The sequence below is a fragment of the Dioscorea cayenensis genome, chromosome 19, assembly GCF_009730915.1.
Source record: "Dioscorea cayenensis subsp. rotundata cultivar TDr96_F1 chromosome 19, TDr96_F1_v2_PseudoChromosome.rev07_lg8_w22 25.fasta, whole genome shotgun sequence".
Taxonomy (NCBI): Eukaryota; Viridiplantae; Streptophyta; class Magnoliopsida; order Dioscoreales; family Dioscoreaceae; genus Dioscorea; species Dioscorea cayenensis.
The window spans coordinates 28,297,126-28,315,991 of record NC_052489.1 but is presented as its reverse complement, the minus strand read 5'-3'; the positions used below and the strand labels follow the sequence as shown (position 1 = coordinate 28,315,991).

The 18,866-nt window shown below is 32.6% G+C and overlaps 1 protein-coding gene across 2 annotated transcripts; it reads left to right on the top strand.

Annotated features, from left to right (window-relative positions):
• Positions 1–7,642: 7,642 nt before the first annotated feature.
• On the top strand, positions 7,643–17,527 carry LOC120250252 (MADS-box protein JOINTLESS-like). 2 transcript variants are annotated; one of them, XM_039259048.1, is made up of 9 exons: positions 7,643–7,728; positions 7,851–8,048; positions 13,534–13,612; positions 16,372–16,433; positions 16,503–16,602; positions 16,686–16,727; positions 16,814–16,855; positions 16,973–17,112; positions 17,255–17,527. In XM_039259048.1, the coding sequence occupies exons 2-9, from the start codon at positions 7,867–7,869 to the stop codon at positions 17,262–17,264; spliced, it is 657 nt and encodes a 218-aa protein (XP_039114982.1). In that variant the 5' UTR covers positions 7,643–7,728; positions 7,851–7,866; the 3' UTR covers positions 17,265–17,527. The 2 variants fall into 2 exon arrangements, with proteins under 2 accessions (XP_039114982.1, XP_039114981.1); XM_039259047.1 differs by having other exon boundaries at positions 7,821–8,048.
• Positions 17,528–18,866: the final 1,339 nt, after the last annotated feature.

Here is an 18,866-nt window from a genome sequence, read left to right as displayed (position 1 = left end):
ATTTAATTTTTGTTCATAATTATAAAGTTGTTTTAATAATCATAAGGAAAAAATAATGATTTAGAGATGTTTTTATTAGATTTTTTTGGGTATTTACTATAATTGGTAGAAGCAACATCGTCACCAAAATGATTTTTATTGTGGAAACTTTTTGTTTGTGAATAACCATAGTGTTAGTGCATGCTTTATTCTCATGCAGACAACACGTCGGCCCAAAGGAAGATTGTTGTTTGTCAAAGATTTGTTTGGACATGTAGTAACAAGTTGTTTATAGTTATGAAGTGTCTATTGTGAGAATTTATTCGGTCCAAAAGGAAGATTGTTGTTTGTCAAAGATTTGTTTGGACATGTAGTAACAAGTTGTTTATAGTTATGAAGTGTCTATTGTGAGAATTTATTCGGTCCAAAGGAAGATTTTGTACTTGACTAGATTTTACTATAAAACTTGATTACTACAACAAGTTAAACACTAGTGAATTGAATCTCTGTCCAAAGACTAGATTTGATGTCACTCGATTAACTTGAAGATGGGTTGTTATTTGTATGTTTTGATTATTAGACCGTTGGTCAATTAATTATGAGCTAATTATCAATTATTGCTCTCTTTATAGTTGACATCATGAGTGTTAATAATGTGTTTGCTACACTCAATGGCATTCCCATGCTTAATGATACAAATTTCAAGGTTTGGAAAAATAAAGTAACACTCGTTTTGGGATGTATGGATCTCGACATGCATTAAGCGAATCATGTCCTGCACCTCTAACAGATCAAAGCTCCATTCATTACAAGAGAGTTTGAGAGGTGTGAGCGGTCTAACCGTATCAGTCTAATGATCATGAAGAATACAATTCCTTGACACCCTGAAAGAGCGCTTTGTAAGAAGTGATAAGGCGAAGACTAATGCTACCCTAAGGAAGCTAGTCTCTATGAGGCTTAAGGATAAGGAATATACATGAGTAGTCCTCGATATGTGTCATCTAGCTGTGAAATTAAAGGGCTTATAAATTGAGCCACCAAAGAAGAGAGAGTTCATAGTGGTTCTATGAATATTTAACTTATAGGGATAAACTCCATCATTGTGGATCACTTGCATTAGCGCCTATAGTTTTCAACAAGCATGTTGCTTATATGGTTGGCATTAGTAAAGATGCTTTAATTAGTGGGAGTTTATATTTAGTTAGCTTAATATTTGTATTAATGTCATGACATATCTAATAGATTTTATGAAATTTCTACATTATTCATTGTTTTACTCTGAACTATTCATAAAGTTTTTAAAGTTGGATCAGTTGGAAATAGACAAGCATGCATCACATTGGCTTATAATTTCCATGCTATACATCCACACTTGATCTATGTCGTTAGTTAAGTCGGTATATGTGATCAATGTGGGTTCAGTTGCATTATACTAGCGACGACTGCCCCTTTGTTCCATGTATAGATGTGGCTGATGGACGAGATTGATTTAGGTAATTTTTCAGTTGTGATCACATTTTGGATGTTGATGGTAATTTATACACAATTTTGAATTCCCGAAAGTATATATTGTATGGTCCAAGTGGGAGATTGTTGTGATGTGGACCACACACCATATAGGGATATAAGGATATATGTGCACAAGTTGTGTAGACATACACAAATAATATTTATAATTGTGTATATCTTATCATATTAAATTTTTGAATGAACCCAATTATAGGTGATCTAATTAAAGTTTGGAGAGGGTCCTAATTATCTAATTTTAAATGTGTGGATTTACATACTAATCATATGTTGTGTAGAATTTCTGGGGGTAAAATTGTCAAGTGTATGATAGGCAAACTTGTATTTAGCCCATAAAGATTTCTTATAAATAGGGTGTTCATCAATGGATTCAAGTACATGTATGCTTCCGCTATTGCAGTATAAATTTATATGTTGGAAAAAATCTTCAGGATTCAACAGTTAAGTTTTCTGATCACACACCAGAACAGAGAATAATCTGGTGCATTCGTGTCCGCACCATGCGCCCACGTGAGTTCAGAATTTCTAAGCTAATTTCCGGATCCAAACCCTGAAATTTGCACCCCCTGCTCCTGCGCGTAAGAGAGCATAACCACTAAAGCAAAGGGTAAAGAATAATAAATAGTACTATATATAAAGTTGATGAAGTTCTTGTAGTTAGGCAATGTGGTACTAAACTTTTAGTGAAAATGTTTTGAAACAAATATGGGCCTAAAGTATATGGACCCTCTAACATTATATACAAGTATTAATTGGATTCGGTTAAAAATATATGTTTTAGAAAGTGGTGGTAAAAATAAAAGTTTTTTACCCAATTTGTTTTTTATATTTATGCAATATAAATTTAGTTATATTAACCAGTTTCCTTTCCCTGGTGAAGTGGGAGGTCAAGGGATTAGGGATCCATTCTCTCCAATAAAGTGGGTGGCTTACCTATTAAAAAAAAATAATTACATTAAAAATAATCTAACTAATATATATAATAACATTTATTGGGAAAACTAGAAGTCAGAATTTTTTTTATATTTAGAAAAAAATTGTAAGTAAATAAACATCACTAAGAAGAAAATTACTTTAGTGCATTGTAGAAGTTATATTTTAATTTAAAGTATAAAGCAAAGGAAGCAAATTTTTTAAAAAAAAAATGATAAGGAAGGCCATGTACTTCAAAGTTCGAATTTGGAAGTGAATATATAATTTTTTTTTTATAAATATAAGTTAATTATAATTTTTTATCATTATTGTGGAAGGAAGTTAAAGTTTTAACGTCTCTCGTTTAGAAGTTAAATAAATTAACACTCTCTAGTTGTACCGGTGATCATATATTATTCATTGCTATATGGATAAATTTATTTTAAAATAAAATAAATAAATCAAAATTTGATGAGACCATCAACGACCACGGACTTCGCCATGTCATGGCAAATCACCACCTCATTTCAAAACTAACCATACCCCCATGTCTCATAACTTAAAATAAGAAAATAAAAAATTGATCAATCAATCAAATTAGAAAAAGAAAAATTAAGAAAGAATAAACTATTTTGGTTTTCACATTTTACAATGGTGATTACTAAACTATGTGTCAATTCCTATTTTGGTTGCTGAAGTAAAAAAAAAAAAATTATATTCGCGTCACTAAATTTTTTAAATCCTTCCAATTAAGTCATTCGGGCAGACGATGTTAACGGAACGCTGAGCTGGCTTGCCACCTAGCCCCGCCAACGACACCCGCACATTGAGCATCCTTGTTTCTTTGTTGTTGCTCTCTTTTTCCACCAGTGGTTTCTTGTCTTTCATCCCTTTTCCCAAATTCTTGTTCTCTTCTCATTGGAGGACATGGTTAGCAGTTGGAGCAGTTGGCGGAATGCTGGTCGGACTGATGGCCGAAATCCTGACAGTGTGGATGGGGATGTGGAGGTAGGTCTCTTTTGTATAGTTACGTTCTTAGTGATGGTTAGAACTCTTTACCTAGTCCCTATCCTTCATCTATACACGCAATGGTAGAAGTGTATGCGAAAACTTTACAGATTTTTAGAAGGTTTTTTTTTTTTGCGTGAAATACATAAATGATACCCTAACTCTTAATTAGGGTATGGCTTAATTAAGTGTGGGAAGGCAGGGAATAGGGGGTGTATAGTTTTTGGAATGGGTTTTGGTATAGTTGTCTATATTAAAGAAGATGCATACATTTATTCAATGTGATCCTTTATTGTAATGTTGCATGCTAGATTGCATAATTTTGCTAAATTTTGTAAAGGCCGACAATTTGAATGTGATTATGTTTTTATCAGCAATGGTAATGTGTATCTTCTGACGCAAAATTCGGTGTTGCCTATCTTCATGTGAATGTTGCAGTTATATAATTTTACATATAACTGCAGAGGGAGCTTATTTTACATGTATAATTTTACAGCCACTGCAAAGGAAGCTGCAAACCTAGTTTGGAATTTATGCATAATGACTGTTCCCAAACCTAGAATATGAATTTCTCGATTACATAATGAATAAATATATTACATAATTATATGAAATAATTGTTTGTTCTTTTAAAAATTACATTTATTCAATGTTTGGAATAACAAAAAGAACAATGAAACAATTTCTCAGCTTTACTAACTTCACAGATTACATAATCAGCATCTTCAACAACTTAAACATCTTCTTCAATGAAAACTATTTGCAAGCATAATACTTAAACATCTTCTTCAATTCACAAGGGTTCTTCTAGTGAGAAGTCTCCCGTTGATTGCTCATAATCAAAATTACCACAAACTCCCCTATTTTCTGCTGGAGTGGAGGATTTTTTTGCATGCAAGGTGTGGGGGGGGAGGTGCGAGAGAAGGGCTCGGGAGAAAAGAGAAGAATAGTTCTTGCATGTGACAATAGGACCAATGGTGAGGTGGCAAGCCAACTCTGTCTTCCATTAACATCATTTTCCCGGGTGACTTGATTTGAAGGCTTTAATAAGTTTAGTAACTCGAATAGAATTTTTTTTACTTCAGTGATCAAAATAAGAATTGACGTATAGTTTAGTCACCATTTTGATTATTTACAGTTATAAATTTACTAAAAAGTATTTTACATTGCATTAATTTAAATATCATAGAGTGAGTTTCAAGTATAAAGTTATAAATTGTAATATGAAAATTATTTACAGCTTATAAATTTTCCATGAAAAAAGGTATATGTAAGTTTCGCCGGTGTGGTTTGTGGGTTTAGAGAATAGTTAAACACTAATAGAAATCTCACACAAACCAAACAAAAAGGAGACACATGAAATTGGTAATTAACCCAATTCGGCGTCAACTCGCCTACGTATGGGGCCCAAGCCTGGAGATAGACAATCCATTAAAAGAGGTGAAAATACATGAGTACAAACATTTTATTACTCACCCTCACAAAAAAATAACTACCCTCTCTAGATTGTATAGTGCACATACTCTCTCTAGCTCCTATTTCACACCATAATCTCAAAAGCAAGGTAGTTTATATAGACGCCTCAATGTCCCAAATATAGCTCATACTTTTTTATAATCTCCGCAACTACTAACTTTAAAACCTTCCAAAATTAGTTGTTGCAAATTCTGTTGTAATTGAACTTGCAACATGGCACTGACTGCTAACTTGATTGAGTTCTAGTTCAATTGCGAAGCGACCTCAAGGCCCATCAACCTCCCGAGCATGCTTAGTCCGAGTCGATGCAGCCAGATCTCCCAATCCCGACTACTGGTAACTAGCTTACCTCCTCAATTCCTCAACACGCAGCCCCCTCGCAAGGGCGCACGACTTTGTGCATCTTCATGAAACTATCCAAACTTGATCTTCAATTCACCCAAGTTTTGCTTTCAAATCTTCCCAAGAATAGGTCTTCAATCCATCATGCCAATCATACCAACAATAGACATGTCTCCAATCATACACTTAATAATCTTCAATCATATTGATTAAGGTTCTTCAAATCATACATTCAATAGCCTTCAATAATACCATTGATAGATATTTCTTCAATTAAACTCCATCCGTATTTAGTCTCAAATCTAATTTCTCTAATTATGGTCTTGATATGATCTTGCCTTCAAGTTGTAACACATACCAAAAATAGCTCCACCAAGATCTCCCAAGATATTTGCCTCCAATCCAAGGCTCCTTGCCACGTCACTATGTTTCCATGTCATCATTTATGCTATGTCACAATGGTTTCCATGCCACCTTGACTTGGTGTTAAATAATTCCAATTAAAGTGCTTTTACACTATCAGTACATAAACCTGTTTCAATTAATCAAGAAGTAATGACTCATGGAGGGCTGCAATTGAGTTGAGCCAAACAGAGTTTTGTTTTGTTCAAGCTTGACTCGATACTATTTAAACTTAGTTCAAGGTTGAGCTGGGCCTATTTCAAATTTTCTTTGTGAAGGTTGAGCTCAGCTCGCTAAGGAAATATGTAAAAAGCTTGAGCTCGAGCTCAGCTCGGGTATCTACAATATAATAGCTACAGTGAAGAATGGTACAGAAAATTTGCTATAGTATACAAGTACAGTATGTGTGCTACAATAGTTTTGGTCACTATAACATAACGACATTATGATAAAAAAATTATTTAAATTGCTATAGTATGATATTGTACAGCACGGCTCGATTATCTACTCGAGCTCTAAAGTCAAGTTTGAGCTCGGTTCATTTGCTTAATAAACAAGTTTTTAAAATCCGAACCTCGAGGAGCTCGCGAATGGCTTGGTTTGTTTGCAGCCCTAAACTAAGGGAATGCCCAATATTCCTCTCAATCAGTTGCACAACATTATTGTTACATTTTTGGTATTACTTAAACTACTCTTAGAGTTTTTGGGTCATTATAAATTTATAATGCAATCTCTATAATAGGTTGAACTACTCGGAATAGAGATTTTGCAACTATGTATATATGTATATATATATATATCAAGTGATATGATTTTAGTTGCTCTTAAGTATATTTTTACAAAAGCCATAAGTGTGAAGTGTCGCACCATTGAAGAATTTTTAAGGAATATATGAGTACAATAGTGGACCATTTATATATGATGCTTTATTGATCACTTATTAATTTATTAAATTTGCCCAATGTCACATATAACGATTAAAGTCTTGCCATGTACACATTTAGAAGGTTTTTAATAATTAACAAAAATTATAAATTTCTCCTATCATGTAACATTGAAGGAAAGAGATATAATACCTTTTATGGAAACCCACTAAACCCATTTGAAATAATACCATAAATAATATGGTCCAAAATAATATGATCCAGTAAATGAATAATACTATTATAGTAATATAAACAGTATTTTTACAGTAATGTAACAATGCTCAACTGTAGAGTTTTGACCAGTGTATTTGCCCACTTTTACTCATCCGGTGCAGGTGACTACTAATGAGGTAACCGGTGGTTGTCACTTGCTCTTAATTTTATTAAGCATATGGGGATTACAAGTTGGGAAATTGCTCCGAGGGTCCCACGTTAACTTGCAACTAAAATGTATGTTTCCTTATTCTATGGCAAAGTGGACATCACTGTTTCTCACTGGGTAGCAATATCGCTACCATGAAACTGGACTTTTTAAAACTACATTGATCATTATTGTATTAAATAATTAAAAGAGAGACCAGTTCACCCCACTATATATATATATATATATATTTCACTAATTTTTTTCTCATAAATTTTAATTATTTTAAAGTAATATAATTTATTAATGTTAAATTATCAAATTTTAATTAACATTAACTTCAGCTTAACCAGGAATATAAAGACGACTTAAATATATTTTAGTACACCTGCTTAACGTCGAAAATGACTGCCACTCAAACATAATTAACAGTCCCATCAGCCAGAACTCATAATATATATCTCGCCATCCTCATCCACTATGAATCTATAAACAAGAGGGGGCCTCACATCATCGTACGAGATGGTCGGAAAATGCATGAATGATATTCGGCCCATATATCAAGCACCAATGGAATGAAATGGAATAGAATGAAAAGAAGCATTAAAATAAACAAAGGTAAAAACAGATCCTCCAATGCAAAGCAAAAATAAATAAATAAATAAATAATAAAGAGGAAGGTGAGAGAAACTAAAGAAAGACAGTACTATTGAAATTTGAAAGACCTCTTCCCCTTCCCCCTTCATCTCCTCTCAAAACAAACCTAAAAATTAGATCTTTCAATATACGAAACAGGTACTTTTGTGAGAAGATCCTCTCCCTCTTGTTCTCTTATCTTTTCGATCTTTCTTCTTTTAGTATATATATATATATGTGTGTGTGTGAAGGATTTGAAGTACTTGCTTGTTGATGAGAAGGGGTCATTAGTGATCAATGACAAGGGAAAAGATCAAGATTAAAAAAATAGACAACGCAACGGCGAGGCAAGTGACGTTTTCCAAGCGCCGGAGAGGGTTGTTAAAAAAGGCACAGGAGCTTGCCATTTTGTGTGATGCTGACGTTGGTCTCATCGTCTTCTCGGCTTCCGGGAAGCTCTTTGAATACGCCAGCTTAAGGTATATATACATGTATATATATATACATATTGGTAATAAAAAAAAGTTTGAGATCGAGAAGATTAAGATCATGTATTTGTATATCGTTATGCATGTTCTTCTTCTGGTTTTGATATATGGTTTATGGTTTGTTTTTTTTTTTTTTCTTTTAGTTTTTGTTTTTTGACATTTCTTGATGTATTGTATGTATTTAAGTATTTTTCGTGTAGTTTCTTATAGTTTGGGTGAGTGTTTTGCTCTTGGAGGATGATTTATGGTTGGTTTTACATATACTGAACAAGCTTTCTCTCGCTGAATTTCTTTTTTTTTTATATATATAAATTTCACTACTGTTATGGCATGTTTCCGTATAATATAAACATGCAGGCCAATTTTGCTGACTTTTTTAGCAGTGATCTTTTGAGTTCTTTGTGGGTGAGAGTTGTACGTCAATCCCATGTGGTGGGTTCCCCAAATGGAAGGGAGAAAACTCGGAAAACTATGAAAAAAAAGTGATAATTAAAGAAAGCTTTCATGATCAACAGCACATCTTCTCTTTGTGCTTTGTTAATTGCCACATTTAATATTAATACTGATCTTTCTCCTAATTTTGGAAAGTTTTCATTATCACATATTTTACCGTACCATGTTTAAAAAAATCAACTAAATAGACAAGATTATGTGTGAAAGGAGTCCTAATGATCTACCGGGATTGAAGAGAAGGTTGAAACAAAAGTAAAACATTAGTGTCATCTAATAAGGTAATCGTTGGGAGCGGATCATCCATCCTAAACAACATTGAAGAAAGTAAGAGGGTTTAGCTACTTAATCGGGTCTGAGGTAGTGTGTCATTTTGCCGTGATCAGTGGGTAAGTCAAAGATGTCGAGATTACGCTTGATAATCGTGATGGAATCCTTCAACTTGAGTTTGAGTTTTTTCAAAACTCAGGATTGCATATTGCATATTTCTGGAGAAGAATTATATAAGTAATTTTTATTAGACTCGAGATAGACAATAGAAAACAATAATTATAAAAATGCGGTTATTCTGTTTTGAGTAAATGTTCGGAAAAAATAACTTGGACAAAAGGTTCTCAGGTGGCCCAAAAATGGGAAGCTAGGTTCAGGCTCCAAGAAGGCCACACCTTTACCACTAGCGGTAAATAGCTATAGGCCAAATGTACAAGGAGATCTATATTTGGGTGGTGGATGGGCATTTCATGAAAATAAGGTTTTGATCGTTTCCCACAGCATGACAAAGCACACATGTTGCCATGAACAATCTGTTACAACCCTATTTTGCAAGATTATCTCATTTTCGGATCTTATTATCCCACCTAATTAAGTTAGCTAAAAATGTTAATTTTATGAGGGCATGATTCTTGCAAGAGGATCAATCCTAAGGCACATGAGTCCATTGTTGTTAAGAAAACGATAGAATGACATCACATAAAAACACCCATTGCGCTCAAGTTTCCAAACCTTGGAATCACACAAAGTTAGAAAAGGTTTGAAATACTAGCATGAGGTTCTACAGGCACCTTGGGGATAGTAGTAGGGAGCCTAGTATGGAAGTTGAGAATAGAAATCATTGAATGTAAAGAGGCACTGAAAATTTATAGCCAAATATCCCTAAGGTATTGCCATCATACCAACAATCATGCTAGAAAAAAGCAGAGGCCCCGTTATTGATGATGGGTAATACACATGCATGAAGGCTAGGTAAGCAGTTAAGCATCCTAGATTAGAAGAATTATTTTCTTTATGGGGAGATATAATGAAAGCTCAAGTGTATCCATTTTAATGATAGTTGAATTGAATTATGGGAGACCGGCACCAATGTAGTCTAAGCCTGACTTTTCATATTCATTTGCCCAACATGATATTAAAATTCTGGATGTTTAGAATATACCATCCTCATGATCATTGGATTTGCATAACCAATACTAAGCGACGAAACGACACCCTTTGTGGTTAAGATCAAGCCCATGTCGGAGGAAATCCTTATAAATCCCAATGATTGAGCGCATGGGTAACCCAATTGTATATAACTTGAAAGTAGATATCAAGTATGGCACAATTGAAGATAATACTAAATTTAGAAGGGTGAATAGTGGTTGTGTCGCCGATAGAGCTTGTGCACGCCGATAGATGGGTCGCCGATAGAGCTCTCACCGAGTGGTGAGAGTTCGATTCTCGGCTGATGGCACATTTCTGGGAGTTGTGAATAGTGGTTGTGTACGGGTGGTTTCAGCGTTCACGTGAGCGCGGCCCCGTCCCCACTTGTTCCACCGAGGCTTGTGCACGCTCCCGGGGTCTCTAGTGGGTTCGCCCCATTCTTCTTCCTCAAAAAAAAATTTAGAAGGGTGAGTTTACATCCAAAAAACAAGTATTTGGTCTTCCATAGTAATAGCTTAAATCATACAATGAGAATAATCTTCATCTAATCTTGGCGACGGAAGCGTTTACTAGATATAAGTGCTCATACGTAAGTGAGCAAAAGCAGGCTCATGAAACAATTCAGGGTTTAACACAAATAACAGTCATGATGGTGACCAAAACTTGAAAAGAGGACCCATTTACAAGATTGCCCGCCTAGGATGTGTATACGATAGACCTAATCTAGCCAATCTAGCGAGGACCTAAACCCAAAGCGCTAAGAAAATCAAGTAAAAAGTCCTAGGTTACCATATTGAAATATTCGACAAAATTTAGTTTGAAAATATTACCAAGGAGATTGCATTTTGGAGACTAAAAGTAAGCTCTTTGACAGAGACAAATATTGTCTGCAATTAATTTGCCTTTAATGAATACCTAGCTACTTGGTAGGATCTATATGGGAATTTAGTAAATTACTCAATCGGGATCCCAAGATCTTCCATTATACAATTTATTGAAAAAAAGAATTCTTCTTTAAAAATATTTCACTTTCTATCCAATGAATTTTATCTTCTTTAAACTTTTAATCAAATTGATGATAATATTGCAAGTAGACCTTAAGCATATTGATTGTCATCATCTTTAAACATGGATCTCATACCACAATTATGACTAGAAGCCCCATCGTCTAAAATCCAGATTTTGTTCTTGTCCACCAATATTGTATATATGAGAGGTGTTTTCAACTTCATCACTATTGCTAGAAGTCCTTACAATGTTAGCATATTGATTGCTTTAATCTCCTTTTATGCTTAGGTTATTATTTGATGATTTTTTTATTCAAGTTTCCCATTATATATTTTGCTATTCTAGAACATAGTTTTCGGTGTATTTGTGAACATTTTTTCAATAATCTCCATGATCTCATGGCATCAAAATAGCATTTTCATTTCGATCTTCGAAGGCTTAAAGTTCTTTCCATCAAATTTTGGAATATTGAAATTGAAGTAACCCTTGATCATGTCTGGAAGCAATCATCTTTGAATCACCACACTGCAACTTCACACACTTTCCTCTTTGAACTTTGCTTACCATATGTCAAAAGTGGAATAATTGTAGAAGCTTAGAGTGAGAAGAATATGAGAAAGAGACACAAATACAAATAATAATAAAGAAACAAGCACTTAATTTTAATAAGCTACCCACACCTCTTTGGGTGGGTGATCACATGCCACACACATATCAATATTTGCGTATAGTATGTTTATATGGATCATATAAATGTGCTTGTGTAGATCATGTAGATTAGATCTTATTAGAAGTTAAGCTAACCAATCTAATTCAAATTGAATGTACCCGTAGGTTGGGTAGTCAAATCCACAGGGATTGAAATTGATATGAGAATATGATACTTTAGACACAAATCCCCTTGAGATTACTTTACAATTGATTCTCTATAATGGTTATGTGATGAATATTCTTAGACCATGGAGACTCCTAGATTAGTTTGACCATCCTTAGTCTAGGCGGTCAAATCCTAATCCCACACAATGACACCAATCGCCTTATGATTGTATTAAACACTCTATGAATCCCGCTATTAGGTTTAAGCATAATCCCGAGAGTTCGACACCATACACCCTATCGCTAAGTGTGCACTCAATTTCTACCTTCTATGTGTGATCTATACATGATTGATCTCTCAATTCTAGTCATGTGTATCGCATATGGAATTGGGGCTCTCACACTATCAATTACAATCATGAAGAAATATAGAAAATTTACAAGAAAACTCAATTATCCAATATATAAAAGGGGAAATAACCTACAAAAGCATCATCAAGGTTCAATGGTCCAAGACACCATCAAAAGTTTAGCCTTTAATTATGCAAGTAACCATGAAACAGTACAAAATTCGAGACATGACCAAAAACATAGAAATACTCCTCAATACTCTCTATAAAGGATGATGCAATCTTCGGATTGTAGTCCGCTTTGCCGTCTAATATAGCACCCAATGTGCTGAAGGAGCGGCGTTATCTTGTCCTTGAAAGGCCCATCTTATTCTCAGCTTGAAACCCTAGCCGTCCCTCTAGATTTTGCCAAAAGTCCCCCAACAAAACCTAGCTTTCAAATTCAAAATTATAGGTAACAGGCTAATGCACGGCCATGTGTGTTCGACCTTTGTTAATTGTTGGTGGCTTGATTCTGCTCAAAAAAATTGGTATCGAGAAATCTACACAATCAAGGAACATGCTCATGCTTATGGAGCACGGTCGTGCTCTAGGCACTAGAACCTTGTAGAGGGAAGTGCAATCTTTAGGTTTTTTTTATTCAGTGTTCTATATGCCCTAAACATGCCAGTGTTGAGGCCGTGTTTTCTCTAAAATTGTTCTTTTGTACTCATTTCATTCAAAATTGCGTCAGTTTTGCTTCTTTTGTTCCAAAATCTATCTACTTGCACACTTAAGCACAAAATACTCAACACAACACTGTAATAGTGAAAATCATGCAAGAAAACAAACAAAGTGCATGTATTTGTAATACAAGATATATATTAGCATTTCATGCACTCATCATCATGCGGAAAAAGGGTGATTGAATTAAGGTTCTACCAAGTGTTTCTATTCACATTTTTTTGATAAAAAAGAGGCCTCTTTTACTTGTATACTCTTATGATATCCACATATATGCACTTACATGTCACATAGATATGTTTCCTTGTGATTGCTTGTTCCTAAGTTTATAATGAAAATTTTTACATTACATTATTAGATATTGTAAGTTGTAACTATGGAATAACTAATAGTCACAAATTGGTTAATTATGGATTTCACTATATATAAGTGTGGGTTTTTCATTTTGTTAATTTTAGTTTTTGGGTTGAATTTTGTTTATTTATATAAACTTGAGTTTAATATTAGATGGAGTACGGAGGTTTACTTTAATATTTTGGTTTGGCAGTATCTGCTTCAATTTTCCTTGTATGGTTCTTTTTGGATTAAATTGGAGCCAAATAATATGTTTTATTGCATCTAGCTGTAACAAGTTTATATTAAAGAAAGAATTGAGTAATTTCTATTTATTGTATTTAACTTTCTTCTTCTTTATTTATGTATCATTGAAGCATGTGCGAGATCCTTCGTAAGCATAGTATGCAATTGGACAACACTTTGAAACAAGGCAACCAAACTGTTGACTCACTTGTAAGCCAATTCTACCATTACTTATTTATATTATTATGAACTTAATTTGATTTTTATAAATGTTCCTTAATGTTGTCTTGGAGATAACATGACTATTGAATAAAACATGAATTAAATTTTCTTTTAGTTTTTAGTAAATTTGAGGTTACAAAGGATTCAAAACATAACATATAAGCTCCCTTAACAGAATTAGATGCTCAATTAAGTGTATGAGGAAGTAATTTTTAAATAAAAAATTTTATGAAAAAAATTATATTGTGAAGGGTGTAAAAATAATAAGTTTAGGAAGTGAGAAATTCCAAAAGGAAGAAATGATGAAAGTTTGTGGAAAAAGAAATTTCTAAAGAAGATCAAGAAACCATAAGGTTTCTGAGTTGATCCTTAATTTACTTTTTTTTTGTAATAAACCTTAATTTACTTCTATATTGTATATTCTATTATATCCAATTGAAATACATAGTACATGTCAACCATATTGAAATTCCCTAATGATAGAATCACACATGTTGGTGTTGCGTGTTTTGAAAATGAAATAAAAGAGGTGGGTGTAAAATTATGAGAGAAAAAAAAAAGGTAAAAAGTAAGGAGAATATTATTAATCACCTGATTAATTAATAAATAATATAGATAAAGCAAAAGCAATTCATTTGTCTTTTTTCCATTTTTTTTAAAATTAATCATCTAGTGTTAATTCTTTTCATTGAAAAAAAGCTAATTATGAATAAATTGAAATATTATAATATCAAAAGAAATTTACTCGTAAATTTTCATTATGAACAAAACAAACCAAAAGAGTATAGTTTATACGAAGGCCAATTTAAAAAAAAAATTGATATGCATTATTAAGTCTAAAGTATGTGTTTTTCTTTTAATTTACAACCATACATTATATTTAATGGTTAAACATAATAATAATATATTATTATTATTATAATAATTATTATTATAATAATTATTATTATTATTTTTGACAAATACAACAAGTACATATATATAGTAAGGAGCATGCGTTTAGAAGAAATGATAATTAGCCCATGCGCCTTTACCTAGCCGACAAAGGAATTGGATTGTAAGGTTGTTCTCACAGTTGAGGACGTACACTTGTCACCAAAGTATTCGGTGCGTTTTAAACTTTAGACACGGGAAGTCTTGTAAAAACCAAGCCTTATGCACGGAGGCTAGTGTTGCTTGATTAAAGGCCCTTCAACACAAATATTTCTTAACCATATTATAAATGCTATTATATAGAGTCGTTTTAGTAAAAGAAATGGAAAATAGTTTAAATTAGGAGAGAGAAACGGTGTAGTAGGAGAGTTAAGGGTTAAAAAAAAATAGGTATTACCTCAATTCTTTTTAGATGGATTATATACCATTTGTATTTTTTTATTTAAAAGTGAACCAAGTGCATAAATTAATTTTCATAAAAAATTATATTTTTCTACAAAATAAATAATAAAAAAATTTACTAAGAACCGAAAATTTTATAGCCCAATGGCATAGACCTTACTCCATATAAGATATTGGTGTGAGAATTTAAGAGACATGAGTTCAAGTCCTACTAGATACAATTAATGGTGATTATGGGTATATGATTGTGGGTATGTGCGGGATTGTAGCCCTGAATCGTGTGTCACTGGGTGAGGGCGCACAGACTGGATGTTGAAATTTCTGATCCATGCGTATGCTTCTAACTGTATATGCACTTATTGTATTTGTAAAATAAATAAATTACTAAGAAGACCGTTGATCATTTATACAAACATTATATTTTAGTGTGGTTAAGTGCAGGTTTTTTTATAGATAAATCATGTTAATTAAATCAGAGAAGAGGATAGTACAAAAAAATAATCCTCAAAGGTTTCAATATATTTAAGCTTATAATTGTCTTTCTAGAATATTTTTTCTCTCATAATGATATATGTAAGTATTGTTTGATTTCTTTGATTTTTTCAGTACCCGTTTCTAACCTTTTGCTGTGGTAGTTTAGTTTTTCCTTTCTTTACGTAATATATATCGATATATGTGTGTGTGTGTGTGTGTGAAGTATAAGTTTTTAAATATATCAATTAGTCTAGTCTTTTGGTCTTAATAAAATTACTTTGTAAAAAAAAATATTTATTTAACTAATTTGGGACTAAAGATTTGTTGATTGGCATATCCGTGAAAAGTTGCTCTATATGATCAATTTTATCTACCACTTTTGTTTTCTTTAATTAATAATATATATATAAGTATAGATTTGAAACAAGTACCACCATGCACATATATATATATATATATATATTATAATCTACATTGTTCATTTTATTGCCTATTTAGTTTGATAGCTCTCTTTTAAATAAGACTTTATCCTTAATGATACAAAAAAAACCTGAATAGTGTAGTGTAATGACTCGTTTAGCTCATGTGAGGAATTGTCCACTTTAACTAGGCTCATATCGTGTCGCATGGTTTTGCATGCGTAATAAAAAACAGCTCACATGTTCAAGTCCATGTTATACGTACAAGCTTAATTAGGATTTCTTTGTTCTCATTCGATGTAAGAATATTTCGTTCATCCCTTATATGCAATCCTAAACTTAAATTAGTTCAAATTCAAATACTCTTTGCATGAACGAAGTGTTGAAGCATATGCCTAGCTATCATATTATGCATACATATGTGAGGTTATATGAACATAACCAATGATACGAACAGTGGCTCCTGCATTTCTAACTGGAATGAGTTAAATTTTACTTTATTTCATTTCATTTCTTTAGACGGGCAACAGTCGCTATGCAGGTTTGAAGAAAGAATATGATGATAAAAATCGTCAATTAAGGTTAGTTCTTTCAGATTGTTTCTGTTTATATTAATTCCGCACAAAAACTAATGTTTTGAGCCATTGCAGACAAATGAGAGGAGAAGACCTCCAAGAATTAACTTTAGAGGAGCTAATGCATCTTGAGAGAACAATTGATATTGGATTAACTTGCGTATTGGAAAGAAAGGTATATATATATATTTCACTGTCCAGTTGTTGGTCATTTAATTACTCTACATTAATCAAATTGTTTTTTAAAACTGCTTTCAGGGTCTACAAATAATGGAACAGTTAAGTAGTCTTCAACAAAAGGTAACAAATATAAGTTCCTCTCAATATTCTCACTTGTATATATTTCAATATCTTTGTGCATTATTTGTTTGCCATATATATTGAAGGAAATGCAACTCCTTGAGGAAAATAAGAGGCTGAAAGAAAAGGTTAGCATTTTGTGTGTGTGTGTGTGTGTGTGTGTGTGTGTGTGTTTCATTAGTATGTTTTATATTGAGTTTGCAAGAATGAATGCCTTGTAATATGGATTTTGAAGAATTAAACAGGTGGAGGAGATGCGGATGGTTGAGAAGCAACCTTTGATTAATCAGGACCAAGTGAATGGTTTCCATGAAGATGGCCAATGTTCCTCTGTATTAGTTCCTCAAGATTGTGATCACACCTCTGATACATTACTTAAACTCGGGTAAGAGCTTCTCAATCACTGAAAGTTTTTTTTTTTTTAATTATTTTTATTTTTATATATAGAATTAGTTAGCTAGAATAGAGTTTTTGGAAAAATTAAATAAAAATTATCAAGTAATGAGTTTACTTTTTTTTATTTTCAGCTTACCATGATTCAAATGGAAGTGAAGAGAAAAGGAGGCATGGCTATGAAATGAGCGTGATGCATTTCCTTTAGAAATATTTAATATGTATGAAATTAATTAATTGCTCTACTGCTACTATATTTAGATCAAATAACAAGTATGTTGCTTAAATTTAAGACAAATTGGGAATCACTGTTTGTTGCCCAAGAAACACTTCTGTCGGAGAATCTATGGCTAATTTAGGTGGCCATTATGTCTACTATAATATTGGAAGGCTCTTGCTTTTGTTTATTTAGTTGTTTATATATTTATTTTTAACAAGCTTGCACCACCTAATGGACATTTCTTTATTAAGAAGTTTGTGGAATATATATCACCTTCAAATTGCAAATTTCTTTTTAACTGACATTGCTATTTGCTACCATGACATTGAATGGCTATTTTTGTGCTTAACTTTTTCGAAAGAAAATAAATCACTATTGACCAAATAAAAGAGAGACAGGAACATGAATATATATTTATAGAGAGAAAGATACTAGCACGTGTCGGATTCTTAACAAAAGTTGGATCACATGGCCAGTTTTGCTGACTTCACATTTTTTAATTAAAATATTATTTAAAAAAAGAAAGAAATAAAAAATGGTTCACTAATTAATTAAGCCCTAATTAAAGTAATCCTTCACCCTCTCTCCCCCATGGATCTAATTAATTGTGCCGCTATCTCCTAATGTGGGTAAAGACTCCCTTTTGGACCTTTTTAAACGGTATTTTAAAAGGGTCTTAAAAAAATCTAATTTTACTTTTTTTTATAACTAATCTTCAAGATCATAAATTTAAAAAATTTAAAATTTTATACAAATATATGTTTCGTGCATATGAATTTACATGGTCGTGTGTTTGTTTGTGTCTCTCTGTTTTTTTTTCTCTTAAAAGATTCACATATCCATGTGTTTAATCGTGTGTTTGCGGTATAAATTCATAAATTATAAAAAAAATATTCAAAACACCTTGTACTATATGTCCTCCTAACGCTGTAAATATAAAATAACACCGAATTAAATACCAAATAAAATAAAATTTATTGAATATATATATATATTGAATAATGATATAAAAATGTATGTTCAACCACTTATGCTCTGTTACAATGGTAGGTCTTATTTCACACAGTCCTAAGTAGATGGGATGTTGCCATTCCTGACCACATTTTTACTCTTGTCAATTAATGATAACATCGTGCAGACGCTGACAATAAAAAACCTTTTTGTTTAGATTTGTATAGTAAAAAATCAACCTTCTCGTCTCTTTCCCAACCAAACATATTTGTAGGAATTAGAACTAACAGAAACTATGCCTGTCTTGAAGAGATCAGGATTTTTATTCTCCCATCTTTGATGTTGTTTTCACATACCATTAATTGATGCCGGACCCGTTATATATGTAACCATGCATCTTACTGTCGGCAATTTCTAATGGAGTCCTAATTGTTCTTTCTCAATTCTCACTAATTTTGATCAAGCACCTTAAATGCATAATTGCTCAACTCTAAACATATAACAAAGCAAAACAACTCTCTTAATGCTTAGATTTATCTAGGTGAATACTCTAACTCTAATATTTCCAATTTAGA

Coding starts and splice junctions, on each gene's coding strand:
- LOC120250252 (XM_039259048.1), top strand. CDS start 7,867: ATGACAAGGGAAAAGATCAAGATTAAAAAAATAGACAACGCAACGGCG. Junction 13,613..16,371: donor ACCAAACTGTTGACTCACTT/GTAAGCCAATTC, acceptor TCATTTCTTTAG/ACGGGCAACAGTCGCTATGC. Junction 16,728..16,813: donor TAAGTAGTCTTCAACAAAAG/GTAACAAATATA, acceptor TATATATTGAAG/GAAATGCAACTCCTTGAGGA.